The 19,702-nt window shown below is 46.2% G+C and overlaps 5 protein-coding genes across 10 annotated transcripts in view; 3 read left to right on the forward strand and 2 right to left on the reverse strand.

Moving 5' to 3' along the window:
- Positions 1–2,393, reverse strand: part of LOC120893256 (neurobeachin-like protein 1) — a 64,182-nt gene extending 61,789 nt beyond the window's left edge. Inside the window, exons 1-6 of one of the 2 annotated variants that reach the window (XM_040295048.1) lie at positions 1,974–2,393; positions 1,677–1,874; positions 1,345–1,518; positions 985–1,269; positions 651–734; positions 62–211 (exon numbers count right to left, since the gene is read on the reverse strand). In XM_040295048.1, the coding sequence (XP_040150982.1) occupies positions 62–211; positions 651–734; positions 985–1,269; positions 1,345–1,518; positions 1,677–1,874; positions 1,974–2,024 (942 nt within the window). In that variant the 5' untranslated portion in view covers positions 2,025–2,393. The remainder of the gene's footprint in view (positions 1–61; positions 212–650; positions 735–984; positions 1,270–1,344; positions 1,519–1,676; positions 1,875–1,973) is intronic. The other variant, XM_040295049.1, reaches the window with a different exon arrangement.
- A 450-nt stretch (positions 2,394–2,843) lies between these two features.
- On the reverse strand, positions 2,844–4,764 carry LOC120893259. The gene is made up of 5 exons (XM_040295051.1): positions 3,997–4,764; positions 3,794–3,929; positions 3,588–3,732; positions 3,323–3,515; positions 2,844–3,244 (listed from the first exon to the last, which is right to left on the reverse strand). The coding sequence occupies exons 1-5, from the start codon at positions 4,711–4,713 to the stop codon at positions 2,885–2,887; spliced, it is 1,551 nt and encodes a 516-aa protein (XP_040150985.1). The 5' UTR covers positions 4,714–4,764; the 3' UTR covers positions 2,844–2,884.
- A 420-nt stretch (positions 4,765–5,184) lies between these two features.
- Positions 5,185–7,749, forward strand: LOC120893260 (DEAD-box helicase Dbp80). The gene is made up of 6 exons (XM_040295053.1): positions 5,185–5,587; positions 5,665–5,816; positions 5,887–6,745; positions 6,824–6,986; positions 7,080–7,193; positions 7,276–7,749. Exons 1-6 carry the CDS (start codon positions 5,483–5,485, stop codon positions 7,413–7,415), a joined length of 1,533 nt encoding a protein of 510 aa, XP_040150987.1. The 5' UTR covers positions 5,185–5,482; the 3' UTR covers positions 7,416–7,749.
- Positions 7,750–8,057: 308 nt separating this feature from the next.
- On the forward strand, positions 8,058–10,960 carry LOC120893261 (inorganic pyrophosphatase). Of its 5 annotated transcripts, none has more exons than XM_040295056.1 (5): positions 8,058–8,211; positions 8,394–8,586; positions 9,277–9,943; positions 10,026–10,135; positions 10,374–10,565. In XM_040295056.1, exons 2-5 carry the CDS (start codon positions 8,517–8,519, stop codon positions 10,418–10,420), a joined length of 894 nt encoding a protein of 297 aa, XP_040150990.1. In that variant the 5' UTR covers positions 8,058–8,211; positions 8,394–8,516; the 3' UTR covers positions 10,421–10,565. The 5 variants fall into 5 exon arrangements, 4 of the variants coding, with proteins under 4 accessions (XP_040150990.1, XP_040150989.1, XP_040150988.1 ...); XR_005738122.1 differs by lacking the exon at positions 8,058–8,211 and adding an exon at positions 10,659–10,960 and having other exon boundaries at positions 8,218–8,586; positions 10,374–10,476; XM_040295055.1 differs by lacking the exons at positions 8,058–8,211; positions 10,374–10,565 and adding an exon at positions 10,659–10,960 and having other exon boundaries at positions 8,218–8,586.
- Positions 10,961–12,061: 1,101 nt separating this feature from the next.
- Positions 12,062–19,702, forward strand: part of LOC120908663 (proteoglycan Cow) — an 89,198-nt gene continuing 81,557 nt past the window's right edge. Inside the window, 2 exon segments of the mRNA XM_040319888.1 lie at positions 12,062–12,231; positions 12,335–12,960. Of these exon segments, the coding sequence (XP_040175822.1) occupies positions 12,832–12,960 (129 nt within the window). The 5' untranslated portion in view covers positions 12,062–12,231; positions 12,335–12,831.

Raw genomic sequence — 19,702 nt, forward strand, 5'->3', positions numbered from 1 at the left:
TAAATCAAAACCCAATCAGAAAGAGTTTAAGAGCAAAGCTAGCCCTGGTGTATTATTTTACCTGCTCGGGACTAGACTTTTGTAGAATGACTGCCATCAACGCGAAACAGTGGAGCATTAATTGCCGCAGTTCAGCATTGCTTTCCCATTTACATACTACGTCTATAATGATGCTAACTGTTGCAGGGCTTATGGCACGCAGTCCATTGTGCTGGAAATTGGAAAAGGTAATGTATTATTAATGAAACACAACCACAACACTGTGGATGAAGTGTTTGCTTTGGGTTAGATAGCAATCCTAAATCAGGAGGACCCCAAATCAGGAAGCAAATAAGATGTAAAACTGTTTTTTTCATGCAAAGGGGAAACCTATAAACATGAAGAATCCAATTAGATGGTCAAAAATAAAGTTAATTGAATATACTATCAATACTACTTATCGAACCACTTACAGGAGCATAAAATTAGAGCACAAAAAACACAAATACACAACAAATGGGCGCCATAATCTACCACAAAGCTTTATCATGCAGTTAGTTAGAAGCGCTAAGGAAACAAAACCATTTTTGCAGCAATTACTGTTTTTTTTCTTATCTTCTTTTTCGTTACAACGCAGGGCATGCAAAAAAAGCGGACAAAACCCAACTCACCGAAACATGTTCATTTCCTTCACCAACCGGATTATTTAAATAGTACGAATTGACATTCGGTAGCGGAACGTTAACTAAAGCTACCTGAAGGAGAGGGAGAGAGAGAGACAGAAGTGTATCGTCGGACAATAACGAGTAAAAGCAAACAGGAACGAGAAGTAAAACGTATGAAAGTTATTACAAAACATAACCAATCACCAAAACAGAACAGAGTTGCAGAAATGACGAAGAGAAAACAGTGTGCCCGAACACGAGATTGATCGAGAGCGCCAATTTCTCGCAATATTGCCGCTCTACGAAGCCTAAAGCGGGATGGATTTGGTACGCCAGTTACCTGAGATCCGGCGATAACGGCACCGAGAATGTGGACCAGGTCTTTGCCGATGCGAGCGTGCTTCGTCACCTTACCGCCCTGGAAGCAGTCGTATATGAATGGCACTATTTCCGGCTGCAGTTGCGATATCTTGTAGCCCAGGCTGGCATAGTCCGCGTGGTGGCCCCGTAAGTAGCTTCGCCAGGTCAGGTACGGATCGTACAGCACTTCCAGCAGCCGGGCCACACTCGCCACGAAGAGCAGATCCGCTTCCTGGTCCTCCTGTTCGGCGCGTTCATCGTTTAGCTATTGGAAGAGAGAACAAGTTGGGTCAATATGCCCGAACCACTGCAGCCGCACAACCATCCAAACGTTACTCACCCGTGCTATGATAAAATTAGAAATGGCGATGCAACTCGAGATGTAGCTCGAGTTGATAACGGCAGCAATGTTTTCGAAATGCCGACAGATGACGGTCAAACACTGCACTAGCAGCACATTTTCTCTCATCGAGCTACCGTGCACGCCCGTCTCCTCCCCTTCTTCTTTCCGGCCCTAGAACGGATGTAAAGAATTGGATCGATTATTTCCAGTGCGACATACAAACAAAACAAACGGCCATTTCGGGATGACGTCCACGTTCACCGATAATATGTCTTTTTTTTCGGTTTGTGTCTCCCATTCCATTCCAGCGTTATGCAATGTTTGCTTACATTCTCACAACCGTCTCGTGCGATTATCAGAAACTTTTCTATAGCGGGCAGCAGCTCGTCTGGCAGCCGACTCAGGTGCGGTCCCAGATCCGGTGCCACCGCGTCCCACCGGGGCGCATTGTCAAAGTCCAGCTGTAGCTGGGAGTGCCATATACTGACAAATCCCGCTATGAACTGCCGAAAGTAGGTTTCTTCGTTCTAGATAAAAAGAGATAAAACAGCAAAGAGAAAAAACAAACAAACACTGTGGATTACTGATACAACAACCAACGCCCCAAAGAAAGCGCACACACTAACTTTTGTCGTATATTGCACCCAGAGGTTGTAGATATCTTTCCTGGAGTCCATTGCGGTGACTTCGTCCGGTTTGCGACGTCCGTAACGGCGATGGCGTAAACACACTCACAATCGATCAGCACCACATTCTATTACACATTTTCACTCGCCCACCCACTATCCACTACGCGGCTGAATAATGTTGCGCTGTTATTACCTCCAGCCACTATGAATCACCTGCTCTCCAGTGTATCGTGCTTCGTACTGCTGCTACGTGTATGTAACAGAGATAATAGCGTTACGCTTCCTGTGTTCTAGCAAACACAGGAGGAAACACACACGCACACTATACACAAACGCGAATTGCAGTGATAAAAAAATGCATTTATCGGTGGGGTGGGGGGTGGTGATGTACAAAAAACAACATCACAGAAAGAAAACATTGAAACATCACAACATTTCAAGGGAGGCGCAGAGGAGCTGGTCGGGTCATGGCGTACTACGTTTGACAGCAAGGTATGACAGTACGGAGCATATGCAGTTTCCCTGTTATCACAGCAAAACCAAACAGAAGAAAGTTGCTCTGTGTTAAGATTTTACACGAAAATTCACGGCAAAATGGAAGGTTTATGTAGTTATGCCACTGGAATGTAGAGAGCAATGTTACAACTACCCTTGAATCGTTAAAACGCACTGTTATGGCGTGCGGGTTTGAAACGCGATTATCGCACTGCTGTGTAAAAATGATGTAGCGGAGATGTGAAACATTTCACATTCAAATCACTTGGCACCGGTTTCAGACGGTTACACGAAACAGCCGTTTGCAGCTAAAACCCACAACCCACATTAAACAATCGAAAAAAGGAATAAAACGCAGCACAAGAATGGTCCTATTATTGGAACCCGTCCATTGACTGGAAAGTGGATCGCATTTATTTTTCCCTCTCCTTTGCAGGCGGCGTTATCCTTTCGTCTGGCTGGATGAAGGTAACAAGCTCTCCCTTAATAAGGCTAACTAAAAACTCCCAAACCGTTCTGCTAGTTTGGCACTTTGGTTCCCAGCGTGGGAAATCGCTCGAGGTGTCCCGGAACCAGAAGGTAGCCGTGCGTGGCGCTACGTACGTGATCGTTACGTTTTCCTTCGCGATCGAACCGATGTTGTATATTTCCAAGCTTTCCAAGTTGGTGTACACGCCCCGCAGCCAGCGGACCATCGCGTCGAACGGAAATCGAAGAATGGTGCGACGTATCTTCATCAGCGTGTACGATAGGCAGTAAATTGCAAAACGAAGCTGGAATGGTACATAGAACACCGTTAGAGAAAAGCCACTCATTAGAAAAAAAGCTTACAAGATGAAAGGACTACAAACCGATGCAAATACGATGTAGTAGAATAAAATGGTCGGTAGAAGAAATAGCAACACAGTGAAGGAAAGCGTGGCAAGGAACAGCTGACGATTCATGTAGTCATGAGCCTCGACACGATCTCGTAGAACATTACGCTTCTTGCCCAACACGGTACGGTAGAGGGCTCCTATGCCGCCTACTTCAATCCGATAGAGGCTGCAAAAGGAGAAAAGGACATACACTCAAGATCAGCAAAAACCAATATAAACATGAATTCTTTTTACTTACACCGCCACATAGATGTAGAAGCAATGTGCATGTAAACTGATGAGAACAATCAAATCCGAAAGCATGGCCACCTGGAATGATAACCCGAACAGACCCAAAATTGACAGTGGGATGAAGAGGAACTGTATGGCCGGGGACAGAATTCCTAAAAATATGGTACGAAACGTTTATATTTTGATAACATTAATGTGTGCTACTTCACTCACTCAAAAACATCCACCAAAGGTCCACTTGGTAGCTAAAGCAGCTAAAGAAAAACTCATTCAACGAACCGTTCAGCTTCAATCCGATCGGATTGCCGCGGAGCGTTTGCAGCAGCTGCAGCAGACTATCCACCACGATCTATGGAATAAACGTGATTTGAAAATCGTGTCTTACATAGCGTGTGTTGCGCAAATTCGTCCCGTACCTCGGCAAATTCCATGAACCTTGTCCCGGGATTGCCAAAGTACATAATCATACTCATGATGGCAACACCGAAACAAATGTCCATCAGCAACGTCCACTTCACAGCATTAGCGTCCTTCTGCTGTATACATTCCACCCACTCGTTGAAATGGTAATACAGTGCCGTTTTGCGCAAAACCACGCTTAAAGCTTTACCCACGGGAAGGAACACACCGTACATGCGTTGCGCCACATCCTGTTCCGTCAGCGTGTGCAGCTGTTCCGTCCAGCCGATCGGCTCCGCCTTGCTAGCCTTTATTAGCCGGGCCAGATGCAGCAAATCATTGTCGCAGTCTTCGGCGGTCAGATCGTTCTCGGCCAGATTGCTGAAGCCCTTCTCGTCGTAAATGATGAGCAGTTTGTTGAGCGATTCGATCGTAACGCCTTTAACCTTTGCCATCACGTGTTTAATTCGTCCGCTGTTGGAAATGGCCAACCGCAGGAAATTGTCCTCCCGTGCCAGCTGTTCCCGTAGCGTTCGATCGCTTTGCGCCGCCCGGAACTGCGTGTAGTCCGCTACGCTGCATATCTTGCCGATCGGTTCCGTGTAGTTCGGCAGTGGCTCTGCATCCAGCACGGTGAATCTGATTTCATCTCGCAAATCTTCCACCAGTCCGTACAGCTCGCAAAAGGTGCATTTTTCTATCAGCTTCGACGAGAGATAGATTTTTATGTTCATTTGGTGTTTCTGCGTGCTCTCTGCGTGTTTGGTTGCCGACTAGAACGAGGATAGTTTGTAAACAAGTAATAATAACATCAGCAACTAACTGTCAGACAGACAGGGCTAGTGGAATACACTGCAGTTGAAAAAGATAGACGATTTCACGTGACATTGATGTAAGTTAAGTCAAATGATAACATGTTATCAGTAATTATTACTATTAATTTCCATAAGTTTATTTTTTCTCAGTAAATTTTCATGAAAATTCACAATTTAGAGCTACGTTTACACGCACTGTTCCAATTCTCCAGTGCAAATGCTATGCAAAAATCGTAAGAAAACGTATAAAAACTTCAAACAATAAATCGCTGATCAAACGATTAAGGCTAAATTAACAGCATTTTAACAAATCAAATAGATTTACAGAAGTTTTCAAAATATTGACACGGTTCCACTAATTTCTGGCGACGAACCCTGTGCAAGGTGGTTGCGAACTGTCAAACATTCCTCTTGCCGTCGCCGGATGACGCTCGCTCCTACGCCTTTGGCTTCCTGGACCTTTTCCGCTTTTGCTTTGTGGCCAGAACGTTTTTTCTTCGTGCATTTCTAGTACAAATTCACGAAAGAAAACACCCCGGCTCACCGTTCCTAGTGACACGGCATTTGCGGACACAGCGTTGCGCAAAAACCACGTTTGCAGTACAGTGTGCAATTCCATCACCGGGCAATTGTGTGCGTACGTGTGTGTGTGTGCATCTCAAGCCTAGCATCCTAGCACAACACAACGATGGCGGACACGGCCACAGAGAGCACCAATGCAAGCGCTGCCACTGCTGCGGCTGCCGCTACGAACTGGGTGCAGAAGACGGAAGATCAGGAAATATCGAATCTGGTACGTGTGCGTTGTTTGACCCCGGATGGGACGCAATTTGACTAATGAATGTTGTTTTTCCTCGTCGACGAATGCAGGTGGACAGTCTCGCTATAGGCAAAGACAAAGGAAGCTCGGAGAGCAATCCGGAAGCGTCGGGGGAAGCAGCGGAACCAGCCGCTCCGGCCGTAAATGGTTCAGCAGGTTCGCCACCCTCAGTTGCCGGGTCCGAGGAGATTGAAACTGTCAAGTAAGCTTCGGTGATGGATAATAGTGGCCTCGTGCAAATGTTAATGTCATTTCGTTTGTTTCATTCACAGCCCGGCCGATGCCAGTTTGCTGATGAAAATCATTCGCAAGGGTTTGGTCGAATCGAAGCTCGATCTCGAGGTGCAGCGTAAAGATCCATCCTCGCCGCTGCATTCGGTCAAATCGTTCGAGGCGCTGCACCTTAAGCCGGAGCTGCTGCAGGGTGTGTACGCGATGGGATTCAACGCACCGTCCAAGATCCAGGAGACGGCCCTTCCGACACTGCTGGCCGATCCGCCACAGAACATGATCGCCCAAAGCCAGTCGGGCACGGGTAAGACGGCCGCCTTCGTGCTGGCCATGTTGAGTCGCGTCGATCCGCGCAAACCCTACCCGCAGGTGATCTGCCTCTCGCCGACGTACGAGCTGGCCATTCAGACCGGCGAAGTCGCGGCCAAGATGGCCAAGTTCTGCAAGGAAATCAAGCTCCGGTTTGCGGTACGTGGGGAGGAATTGCCCAAGGGAAAGAAGATTACCGACCACATCATCATCGGCACGCCGGGCAAGCTGATGGACTGGGGCATCAAGTTCCGGGCGTTCGATCTGCGCAAGATCTCCGTGTTCGTGCTGGACGAGGCGGACGTGATGATTGCCACCCAGGGTCACCAGGATCAGTGCATCCGGATTCACAAGCAGCTGTCGTCGTCCTGCCAGATGATGTTCTTTTCCGCGACATACGAAAAGGAGGTGATGGAGTTCGCCGAGTACATTGTGCCGAATCCCATCATTATACGGCTGGCCCGCGAGCAGGAGTCGCTCGATAACATCAAGCAGTACTATGTGAAGTGCAAAAATCAGGACGAAAAGTATCAGGCCATTTCCAACATCTATGGTGTGATAACGGTTGGCCAAGCGATCATTTTCTGTCATGTACGTGTTGGAGAGGCGGGTGAAGCAGCAGAAGAGGTATCTAACGACTCTAATCATATCCCTTTTCTCTGGCTTTAGACACGAAAAACCGCTGGCTGGTTGTCGGGTAAAATGACTCAGGATGGACATTCGGTGGCCGTGCTGTCCGGCGAACTGACCGTCGAGCAACGACTGGCCGTGTTAGATCGCTTCCGTGCTGGGCTGGAAAAAGTACTCATTACCACGAACGTGCTGTCTAGAGGTAAGCGACCGGTGCAAGGCAACAGAAAAGTCTGGATAGTCACTTTCCCCGTGAACCTGTTATCATCGTTTATCTCGCTTCATTTTTTCGCAGGAATCGACGTCGAGCAGGTTACGATTGTGGTGAACTTTGATCTACCGATGGACCAGAGCGGTCGGGCTGATTGTGAAACCTATCTGCACCGAATCGGTCGCACGGGACGCTTCGGTAGGATTTACTAGGAAGAAGGGATTACCAACGCAGCTAACACTAACACTGCTCCGTCATTCGACACGTTCCCTTTTTTCAGGCAAGAACGGTATCGCCATCAATCTTGTCGACAGTGATCACAGCATGGAAATCTGTAGGACGATTGAGGCCCATTTCCAGAAAAAGATTCAACTGCTGGATGCGGAAAATTCGGACGAAATTGAAAAGATTGGCTCCTAGACAAGCGGTGTAAGGGGGGTGGACTATGACCATGATTTCATAAGCGACGAAATTTTCAAAAAAAACTAGCTTGGCTCTAGATTTATTACTACTATTACAAGGAACTAAGCAGGAGTGCAAGGTTAGCATTATTACGCGCCGAGAAGCAAAACACTTCGACGATGGAAAATAACAAACAATTGAAATTAATAAGGAATATTGCCGCTGCTACAGGTGGCTATTATTTTTTGTTGTTCGGAGAGGCATTTTACTTCCTTGTGTTTTTTAAAAAGCAGCAGGATCTTACTTTTGTTAAACAAAAAACATACAAATAAAAACGAAATCCTAGATTAAAGAATTGGGAATTAGTATTTCAATCGAAGACACAGCTTTTACAATGCTGTAAAGTCTAGGATTGATTGTATAGTTACCAAAACAAATTAAGTTTAATTTCGTTTCTATTTATGTAATTATTTGGAGAGTTTTCTTTCGCATCTGATAGTAAAGTACGCAGCCAATTCGTGTTTGGTTTTCCGTTTTCAATAAAACTACTCACAACAGATAGCCGTTATTTAATTTTGAACTCAACTCTGTGCTGTATAAATCAAATCTTCGTTAAAAATACGAAATTTTGACACAACTTTCGTTAAAATGTATACGCTCAACTCCTTCATGGAAATCAGCCGGCCCTTCGGATATAATCACCTATTTTCTTGATTTTGCTACAACGTGCCGTATTTTGTTCTTGTTCGTATTTGCTCCTTCTAGTGTGGTAAATCTGTTCCGCGCTCTTGCAAGTGCATTCGCGCAGTAAAAGGTGAGGTAAACATGCATCCGGCGGTGTGTTGGTGGCGCCGCATTGCTTGGCGCGGAGCCTGCGCCCTTCCTTCTGGTACATTCCCCGACGCAATCCGACCCCGTTCGCACCAGCAAAGCTTTCCTCCTAACTCAACGTCAACACGTTGTCATTCTTCGTTTTTTGCGGCAACGGACGTGCAGCGTTTTTGCGGCGGTCATCTTTCCAGTGTTGGCGACAGCAAATTGCTACCTTCAGCTTCGCTTTCGCGTGTCGGGCAGCTTTCGGGGCGAGAATTTTCCAGCAGCAATAAAGCCACGCATAAAATGACGGCCAGCAAGTACCAGATTGCGGAACGTGGCGCTCCCAACTCCACCGACTACCGGGTTTATTTCAGTGAGTATTGTAGCACCCAGCAGAACCACGCTCATGCACTTTCACTTCCATCGTAGAGTCGAGAGGAAACAATCGATTTTGTCAATTAAGTGCATGTGGGTTGTGGGTGCATTTTTTATGTGCGTTCAACCCGAACCCTGCGCTACATACGGGAGAGACGATGTGAAATTGCATAACCTAAAAATAGCCCCGGGCCCGTGCTTTTGGCGGTTCGTGAAACTCCGCTGACCCTAACATCGGCGTCCGAGAACTTGACGCACCGCTCACCGCAGTGGGCAAGAATTAACATTCGCGGAAGTGTTCGTGACCTTCTGGGTAGAGTGTGGCGGCTTTACCTTATCGCCTGATAAGCGTGAGTGAGAGGATTGGCTGATGTTTAGAAACGGGTACGGCGGCGAGACTAGCGCACGGACTTGTCTAGGAATCGATTGGTGAACTTGGACCGCGGGGCGACGGAACCCTTTGCTTGATATCTGGTTGCGATTAGAACTTTCAACTCTTATCGTGCTGCAGCAGCAGGCGCTGCGTTTCCTTAAGTAATGAATCTCGATAGGGATCTCTTGACGACGTCGATAGTGATAGACAATTTAATTGCTTTACGATGGACGTACACGCGACTCGTGTTCTAAATTGCGTTTGTAATCATGCTGTTTGTGTGTGCGTTTTTTTCCCTTTGTTTTTTATTTGCAGAGAACGAAAACGGACAGTCCATTTCACCTCTGCATGACATTCCACTGTACGCGAACGATGAGCGAACCGTGTACAACATGGTGGTGGAGGTGCCCCGCTGGACGAACGCCAAGATGGAAATCAGCTTGGGCGAGGGCCTGAACCCGATCAAGCAGGACGTGAAGAAGGGCAAGCTGCGGTTCGTCGCCAACTGCTTCCCGCACCACGGCTACATCTGGAACTACGGTGCGTTCCCGCAGACCTGGGAGAACCCGGACCACCTGGACGCGGACACCGGCTGCAAGGGCGATAACGATCCCATCGATGTGCTCGAGATTGGCTCGCGCATTGCCAAGCGGGGCGAGGTGTTGCAGGTGAAAATACTCGGCACGATCGCACTGATCGACGAGGGCGAAACGGACTGGAAGATTATCACGATCAACGTGAACGACCCGCTGGCCGATCAGGTGAACGATATCGGCGACGTGGAGACGGTGTTCCCCGGGCTGCTGCGCGCCTCGGTCGAGTGGTTCAAGATCTACAAGATCCCGGACGGCAAGCCGGAGAATCAGTTCGCGTTCAACGGCGACGCGAAGGATGCCGCATTCGCCACCAAGACGGTCGCTGAGACGCACCGGTTTTGGCAGCAGCTGGTTAACAAGGAGGTTGACAACAATGGCATCTCATGGTAAGCGGAAGCGGGAAATCCCAGCGTAAGCAAATTTGTAACGTAGTGAACAATGTTTTTAAATTACACTGTTGTATTGCAGCCTAAACACGACCGTCGACGGTTCGCCGTATCTGGTGGCTAATGATGCAGCAGATGAGGTGTTTGCCAAGAGTGCGACCGGTGGTAATCCCGAGCCCGTCAGTGAAGCACGTAAGTAGCCTTTACTGTTTATATGGTAGTGTTTGCACACTTGCAGCCAATAGCTGAGTGAAGATAGCTGTACAGCAGTGTTGAAGCGCACAAGGCATTAGTATTGTTAATAGCACAGAAACGGCATCTCTCCGCATGCCACACATTTAGTACATCTGTAGATTTGGCTAACACTTGTTTCTTTTTGTTTTTTCTTTCTATTTCACATTTTCTTCTCTTCTTTTGCTTTGTGGTATAGTTCACAAATGGCACTTCGGGTCGGAAAACAGCTATTCAAAGCTGTAAGAACCGGTGTGTGTTGTAGCTAGCTTTCGCCCGGCAATGCTGAACGTGCTCTAGATGTTAGTTAAATAATAGTTCTTGATGGTGGTTGTTTATGTTTAAAGTATCAATAAAGTGTGCATGCTTTCATGCTTCGTGCTGCTTGTAACATAATTAACGCTGTATGATGAGAAATATGCATCTCCTATGTGCGGGTTTTAGTGAAATAGAAGTTGATACAAGTTTTTACATCTATTCACAGTTGACAAATGGCACTACATTACGCTGAAGTAAACGATCGAGAACGATTTGAGCGTTGAAGACAACTGCACACATTCGATTGTAGGTGGAGATGTTGTTTTAATACCTTCGTAAAGTGGAAGCTAGCGAGATTTTTTAATTAAAATTATTCTTCAGTACAGCAGTCTAAAGCTCGCGGTTAATTTGGTAGGTGTTATATTTATTTATTGTAAACTGCACACGATAAAACATTTGCTCGCAGCGATACGGTTCGGAAAAGGTTGATGCATTTAATAAAAGTGAAATTAACTGAAGGATCCAATATGTGGATGTTTTTGGGTTTTCTTCTTCTTGCTCTTAAGGTTGAGAACTATCAGTTGTACGCGACACGGTGTTTTTTATCTTGTTATTTGTCCAATAAAAAAAATTTAAACTAATTTTTATACATTATATTTATTTTGATTAGTGTATAGTGTGGTTTTTAAAGTTTTAAACTTAAGTCCTAATACTAATTAAAATCATTTAAAGGAGCAGGATAAAGACACATACCGGAAATGAAAAATAATAATAGTAGAATAATGGAACGCAGCAGAATGAGATAAAGGTTATGTTTGGGATAAAGAATTGAAAAATAATCCATAACGGGGGAAAGTTCCGTAGGTCACATGAGCAGTTATCAGATTAAGATTAGTAGCGAGCAAATAAAACTGTTCTTTTTTTGCAATGAACAAAAGCTCAGTCTGGTATTATGAAGTACTACTACTTCTCTTAACTAAATGTATATGATTTCTTACATTTTGGTAACTCAAGAGATGATTCTTGTAAATCAAAAATTGTATTGATTAACAGAACAATTAACAGAATATGTATACTTATGAGTGCATTCAACTACTAATACGATAATAGGCTCATCTCGTCAATGAACGGCCCAAAATCTTGTTAATAATCGTTCTAGTATTGGTACTCTAATAAATACAGCCTGATAGTGTCCAGACACATGAGAAATATTTTTGAAATGGAAAAAGTGGCAAAAGTGAGCTAATTTCCTCGGAACAGAAACACAATTGCAAGTACACCAGTTAGTAATACATATGCCTTATCAGTTATTTTAAAAAAATCATTCAACTTATTTCCTAAAAATACTAACAGTTAAACTGTCGCCAGCATGACTCATGACACACAAACTGAAGCGTTTCGACCAAAATTTGAAGCGTTAAGCATCACTTCATCCTTGGCGTGTTAGAAATCCTTGTGTCATGGAATGTCATGCTGGAGCGTGTCTGGTCGGAATTGCCCCAAGTGCGCAAACTCGTCCCATACTGCTAACGAACCGTTTGGCACGGGAGAGGCAGGGACACACGGAGGATGGTGGTTGCTACATACCCTACATGGCCTATTGAACGAAGAAGGACAGCAAAGCTGTTGGGTTAATCCGTCGGTCCGACGGTGGCACACTTTTCAATCGTACTCGTGCTTTTCATCGTATCGGAAGTGTACGTCGACGGTAACTGTGCGCGTCTGTGAAGCACCACAGTGCTCTTCGGATCAATTACGCAGCGCGCGCGCGTTTGTGTGTCTGTGTGCGCTTATAATTGGTGTGTGTGTGTGTATGTATGTGGAAAGCGTAAGTGTGCTGTATGGTGTAAATCATTTCCTTTTTAATAAATCATCCACTTTCATCCACGGCTCCTTCCGCAGGCCATCGTGTGTTGGTGAACACTACGGTGTGTGAATATTGCATAGCCGTTTCATCAAAACAGAGACCAAGCGTGATTAGAAAAAGAGAGCTTCTTTGCGAGCGTGCTTTATAGCTCAGCCGATCCAAGTGTGCGTGGAAAACAGCAAAGGAGCAGAGTGTGTTGTGTGTGTGTGTGCGAGAGTAAAGGAAGAAAGCGCTGCAGGTCTTGCTTCATCTCAGCAGGCGTGTGCATCACGGTGCGCATTAGTAGACGGGAGCGTGTTTGTGAAGCGTGTCATTCTACCTGCCAGACCGGAGTGTTTGCATATACCACACAGGGGTTGAGTTTTTGGTGCATCCGCATCAAACCATAAAGGCAAAAGGGAGTATATTGGTGCGCTTTTGTGTGTGTGTGCGTGTGACTTGTCAGGCTCGTTAGTGTACAACGGTCTCCGGTTCTTTGCCGCAACAGGGCCAACGGCGGTATCGGTACAGCGTCGCAGCAATCCGAAGCAAGATGCATAAGCTGTGGTTTACCTTTACGGTGTTTCTCGTGCTGGCCACGATTGGCTCGTACGCGGTCGATGCCAAGAAGAAGCTGCTCAACAACAAGTACGGCGACGGTGACTTTGAGTTCATCGATGAGGTAAGTCGTTTTCATAACGATTTTTTTAATTTGTTGTAGTTACCAACTTTAAAGCAATTTAAAATGAGTCATTATAGGAACCGATAAACACGGCCAGCAATGATTAAAAATTAAAATCCAAATCAAATTGTCTCGAGTGACAATTATTGACCACTTTTGTGTACGGCGCAGCAGCAACATGCAAACATGGTAATTCGATTTAAAGTTAGTCACTAATTGAACCGCGCATCATTTTGACAAGACAATTTAGTTCGATTAACGCGATACCCCTACTGGCGGTTCGCAATTCCCCGGCGAATAGCACATTGCACGCGCAGGGCTCCGATTATTATGCATTTATTTACATAATCAATGGAGGCGCCCAGTGCCCCAACAGAGCTGCTGAAAATACGCGGCCTGGAATTGCTGGTCTAGATGGAGCGGAATTTAAATTTTAGCTCAAAACTTAACGCAGCATGAGCACTTTCGCAGTTGATGAAATTTCAGGTATGAAATACGAAACTTTTACCGTCGGTAGTGACGAGCAAACACACGGGATTCCGGGAAGGATGTTGTGCTGTAATAAGCAGAGCAAACATTATTCTCCTACCCCTATTAAAGTCACACTGCTTCCAAACTATACATGGATGGTATCGTATTTCGAGCTTAAAGACTAGGTCCCTGCCATGGCCGAAGCCCACTTCTACGACCCGTTGGTCCAGTAAGAGAGCGAGTTGGATTTGTGCAACAGGATCACCACGCATCGGAGGACAAAGATTACGGGGTTATCTCAATTACCGTGCACACTAACCACACTCTCTGCCACGAATGCTCGAGAAGCCCATTTTACCACTGGCAGCAACAAGAAACAAAACAACAAAAAAGCGAAATCGCACGTTTCGGTTGCCCTGTTACGCGTCCCAATCCCCAGCCGCGCGTTGTCCGTTACGCTTCGCTGAACCGTGCAGAGGTGCCGGGTGTGTGCACGGACATGTGTGTACCGTGTACATGCACAATCTGCCCGCCTCACTATCGAACCGGAACACGGTCCCGTACACACACACACACACATACACCCAGCCCCACACAAAAGGCGTACAAATGGTTTAATTAAGTTACGCGACAAATATGTTTCCAGATGGCTTCTGGCCTCTGGTCCGATACTGCGAAGCACTTGGTGGTGGTACAGGGCCGTTCTTCCCTTTCCGTGTGGTGCGGTGAAGGTGTTACGAAAGCTTCCCGGGTCTGGTGGGGCTGGTTGCGACTGGAGCTAATAAGATGAGCCACGCGGACAAAACGACCAGACACACGTCCACTTAACGCACCGAGCGATTGAAAACTTTTCGTGGTAAAAGCGAGTTCAACTCCTACTTGCTGCTGCGACTACTTTGCCCCCCCCTGGTCGTTTTCTTGCAGTTTCCCCGGAGAAAGGAACCGAAAGCTTGCTCGCGCACAATATGCTCTTGGGCACCGGGGGCCAGACGGTTGGCAACGGAGCGATGGACGTGGAAGCGATGGCAAACCATTGAAATTAATTAGCATGTCATAAGCTGGTCGTTATAGTGCAGTAAACTCACACCCTGCGACCCGGCGGCGAGCACCCGAGGATTATTATTCGTCCGTATTCACACAAGACGATCCAACCTGTCAAGCCGCTGTCGAGCTGCTGCTGCGCCACTGTTGCCGTTGAAACGATGTACTTCCGGCGATGCTGCCCTATTCACAATGGTTCCGGGACGCCTAACGACAAGCCCGAAACCGGAAGATGCACACGATAATGAGCATTTGATCTGCCGTTTTCACTGCATCATGACGGACGCTTGCTGCCTGCATTTGGTGGCTGTTCGCTCTTCGCAAACATGGGGTGGTGCTGCTAGGGGCGTTGATTCCACACTATATACATACGATGGTGTCATCATCACACGTCAGCTGATACACTATCGTAACGCAAGTAGTGGGCAAGTGAAGACATCACTCGTAGCAAACGATCGTCCGTAATGCTTACCCTAAGGGAAACAGCACAAGCACAAGTTAAATTACGAAAGGGATGTAACATTCACGGAACGAACGAAAGCTCGTTTGGGTACAAAACCATCGATTGAGCCGATCGAACCCCCCGGGGCTGTGTAAATCAAAATGGAAAAACGAATTTCCCGCAGCAAGGCCACCGCAGAACCGATGGGGGCGGGAGAATGGGGCGGAAAGTGGTTGTGAAAATTCAATCCAACACGACGGAAAACGTTAAATGGAAATGGATTATGCTGCGCTAAGCTGCGAGTCTTTCGGAGTCACCTCCTCCTCCGTTGCCTGCCTGCCAGGGACGACTACCAGTCTCCCATCTTCGCAACGGTTTACGCTTTTTGATCCACCGTGGCTTGAAGGCGCCGTCGAACGTGTAAGCCGCAACACGCGGCCACCCCGAATTTCAAAATTTCACCCGAACTGCTCAAACTGCTACGCCATCGAGCCATGGTCGCATTTTATCGACGATTCGAATCGGTCGGAAATTGATTGTTTGCCGTGCCGATTCGCAAGGCAGGAAACTAAGCTCTCGGCGCCAATGCGAGATGGGAAATGCCCGGTTTGTGAAATCGCTCGGAAGCGTGTAGATCTACATACCGTTTTTTTTTTTGTTTCTTCTTTCTGCTGCTTCCTTTCCAATATCTCCAATGGAAATCGTGCTCTTGGTTTTTGTTCCTCTTGATAGCGTTAGGCTTAGTGGCAGCATTTTGACTGTACTGGTACGCGGACGGAATGACGAACCCGTACCACCCGTGCCACACTGTTAGCACCGCCATAGCCTGCTCCGACCAACAAAATGGAAAATAAGTTCTCTCGCACTCGCGTTCACTGTTTCTCTAAAGCATACACCGCACCATGCAGAGGAAAACGTCTTGAGCAGGCTGTGGCCTCCACAACAAACAACGCCCGATACAAGCGTGTGGTGGAGGACGGGGTCGAAATTGAACGGTTCGACAGATTAATTTCACTTTTCCGCCTCTGATTCCTTAACTAGCTGGACGGGGAAGGGAATGGCTAAACGGGACGGAGTAAACGGTTTGTAGCCTATTGGTTTGGACGTTTTTATCCTTCGGGAAATTAAGGCGCCCGGCAATGCGATGTGTGTGGTAGCGTGGTTGTGTATGTTTGGGATGGTGGTATAGTTTTCGAAAGCACAGACTCCGGCACGAAGATACTAACGTACCCTTAACTCCGTTAAACTAAAACAAACGGCACCCGGGTAGGATTATGTTGGGTAGGTGAATGGATCAATTTGCGCGTGCTCTCGTTGTCCCACACACACATACGCTTTATCTCCCTCACATATATACGCTCTCTCTATTTAGTGATGGGTAAAGTTGACAAAAATCCGGAGTTGACTCTGACCCGACTCCTATAATTTCGAAACTGACTCCGGATGGTGGACCTACTCAGCATTATTGGTAGTCGTTTGAATTCGTTTGGAACCGTCCGGAATCGCCCGGAATCCTTCAGAGTCGCCCGGAGTCGTCCGAAATCGCCCGAAGTCGGAGTCATCCGGAGTCGCCCGGAGTCGCCCAGAGTCGGAGTCGCCCGAACTTGCCCGGAGTCGGAGTAGTCCGGAGTCCTCCGGGGTCAGAGTAATTCAGAGCTGTCAGAAGTCGTCCGGCGTCGTCCGAAGCCGTTCGAAGTCATCCGGAGTCGCCCAGAGTCATCCGGGGACGGAGTCGTCTGGGTTCGGCCGGAATCGGCCTTTAAACCAATGGCCTGTATACAAAATGTACGCATAAAGTGAAAGACAAAAAAACACACGAAATTAAATGCCTGATCACAAGCGCATTGCAACGGATGGCTCCAGTTGACTCCGACAGACTCCGATTCTGGTGGACTCAAATAGACTCTAGACGACTCTGAATGACTCCGAGTCCGGTCTACTCCGGACAACTCCGGACAATTCCAACTCCGAATGACTCCGACTCTGAATGACTCCAGACGACTCCGGACAACTCGGAACGACTCCGACCCAGACGACTACGAACGACTCCGAACGACGCCGACCCAGACGACTACGAACGACTCCAAACGATTCCGACCCAGACGACTACGAACGACTCCAGACGAAACTAGTAGTTTCCATTTTGCCAGAGTCGGAATCGGACTAACAATAGTCGGAGTCGGATCGGAGTTGCGGGTGCGCTCCAGAGAGCACATCACTATGCGTCTCCATGGTAAGCAATTAGACAGTAGGCAAAGTTTCCTATCAGCTTGAACACGATGTGACGGCTACTGTGCGTGTGCGGTTGTCCGGCTGGTAGAGAAAAGGCTCTCTAATGGGATGAAAGGATTTGCCTACGTACCGAATTAAACATCACAAGTGCGGTCGGACTTTTGGGTTTGTTTTGTCCTTACTCTGATCAGCGTATTCTGGGCCCGGGCGGTTGCAGTGTGTGTGTGGGTTGTGGTAGCGTTGGGATGATACGGTTTGCGTGTACATGCAAGCGCCGCATTGGTGCCTATTTGCGGCTGCTTTCTTTATTAGAATGGGGGTTTGCAATAATTCTGAATTGTTATGCTCTGTTTCTGGGGTCCTAAACTATGATTGCACACGGAAAAAGGGGTAATTGTTTGTTGGGTTGCCATTACTGTTCGCGTCTTTCTGGAGGATCTTCCAAGCAGAAGAAGTGCTATCTAAAAAGCGGACTTATACAAAAAGGATGAATCTAAGGACACACTAATAGCAAGATAATTTTCTCATTTAAACCATTTACATTGGTTTATTTGGGAGACTCATTTGCGTTTGCCAATAATGGGTAAACTTGTTTAAAACATATATACTCGTGCAATGCCCTAATTTGTCTACCCAATTTTCGTTTGGTTTACCAATGAATGTTATTGTAAGCAAAATCAATGGTCGTTCAATGCTTTTGATGAACAATTCCCATAACATATCATCATTTTTATATATCATATTGAGCCCATTTCAGAACATGTTTGAAGATCAAATTTCTACCTAAGTTTGCCAGTTGTTGCGCAAATACATTTCAAATTGTAGAACGTTTCATCCCCTTTCTTAGCATTTATACAGTTATTCAAATTCAATAAGCTCACTATAATGACTTGTTACACTGACAAACACGAGGATGGAATGTAATGCCTGCGGGATTAGCTTTTATTCTTCTTCTATTTTGCGTTACGATCTACGCACATACCGGCCTATACAGGCTTTCGAGACTTGTTAAGTCGCTCGCGGATGGTTAGGAGGTCCTTGCTACGGAGGGACGGTCCATACGAGGCTTTTACTAAAGTTAAATCCTTTATTATTTATGCTACTTATACTATGTTGTGTTATTTGTGTACTAAAAGCTTATAAGTTTTTTTTTAATCGAGATGTACTGACTTAAATTGTAAAATATGATCGAAAATCAAACACAACTCTATGAAAAAAAAACCGTAATCAGCTCCTCCGGTAAGTAGCCTGAATTTGGCATTTTCAATTTATGGTGCAAATGTAAACGTTAAAAGGCAAAAAAGCAATTTTTGCCATGAACATGTGTCACTATTATGATTCGATAACAGAAAAAAAAACAATTTGAAGGAAAGCTCTAGCCAGGTCTAGCAATCAGTTTTCAGCTTTCCCAGAAATTCCGTGTTCAAGCGTGTTTCAGAGAGGACTCATTTTTTCCACATGGTTGCTTTTTGGATTGTAACTTCATACGCTGTCACTTTGTTGCACTACTAGCCCGATATGTTTGACACTTGCCTTTATAATTCACCATACATGCCCCATTGCCCTTACATCGATTGTAATAAACTTTTTTTTTTCATACAAACTCTAAAAATTATTTAAAAGCAATACCTTAGCCATATTTTTGTTTCTGTTTTCCATTCTCCGTATCAACGTTATCAACAAGTACGCATAGCAAAAGACAATCCTCACGGTGTACTCCAAAATGACCAACCTCCGGCAGAGAGTAGTCGTGCATGTAGCAAACATCATTTACATCCACACACTTAGTGTCTGGGAGCACGCATCTAGCAAAATAAAAGAAGGAAAAGCTTACATAATATTTAGCACTTCAATCGGTTCCCTCCCGATCGTTGGCTGCGGTTGTTGCCGAGTCAGCGTACAGCATCCATACCGTAGCCCGGATAGGAAAAGGGAAAGGAAACCCGAAAGAACCAACTGAAACGGTAGAAGCCTGAAATGGCCAGACAGATAAAAAACTTGGGAAAAACCATCGCCTGGCGCCTGTCGGGCTGCTACCGGCACAGAACATCGCGCGCATCCCGTCGTAACGTCGTCCATTTTTATTTCCCCGTTTTCTTGTTTATGTTTCCGCCCGACTGCTGGTATGTGTGTGGCGCTATGGTTGCGGTTCCAGCATCCGCCCCAGTCGGAATGTCGTATTCGAAATCGTATTTGCGTTTTGTTGTTTTTCTTACCCCCGCTGCTCCAACTGTGACGGCACATTGTCGAGAAAGCTTCGAGTTCGGCAACTGAGGATATGGGTTTGTCTGTTTTTTCTTCCACTATTTTTCACGCTTTTTGTATATACGCATGACTCGCGTAAACAACTCGTAACGATTTCATGGAAAATGAAATTGGTTGTTTCGTATCGCGCGGGATAGTGCAAATAATAAGCATTATTAATTGCAGCCTGACTGGTTGCAATGTACTGATGGTTCGAAAGCGCTGTGTTATAAACAATTTAAATCGTACTTATACTATATCTCTTGCTCGTACGTCAAAAGGAGAGACAAACTAACGAGTTGCTAGGAATAT

The sequence above is a fragment of the Anopheles arabiensis genome, chromosome 2 (assembly GCF_016920715.1).
Source record: "Anopheles arabiensis isolate DONGOLA chromosome 2, AaraD3, whole genome shotgun sequence".
NCBI lineage: Eukaryota > Metazoa > Arthropoda > Insecta > Diptera > Culicidae > Anopheles > Anopheles arabiensis.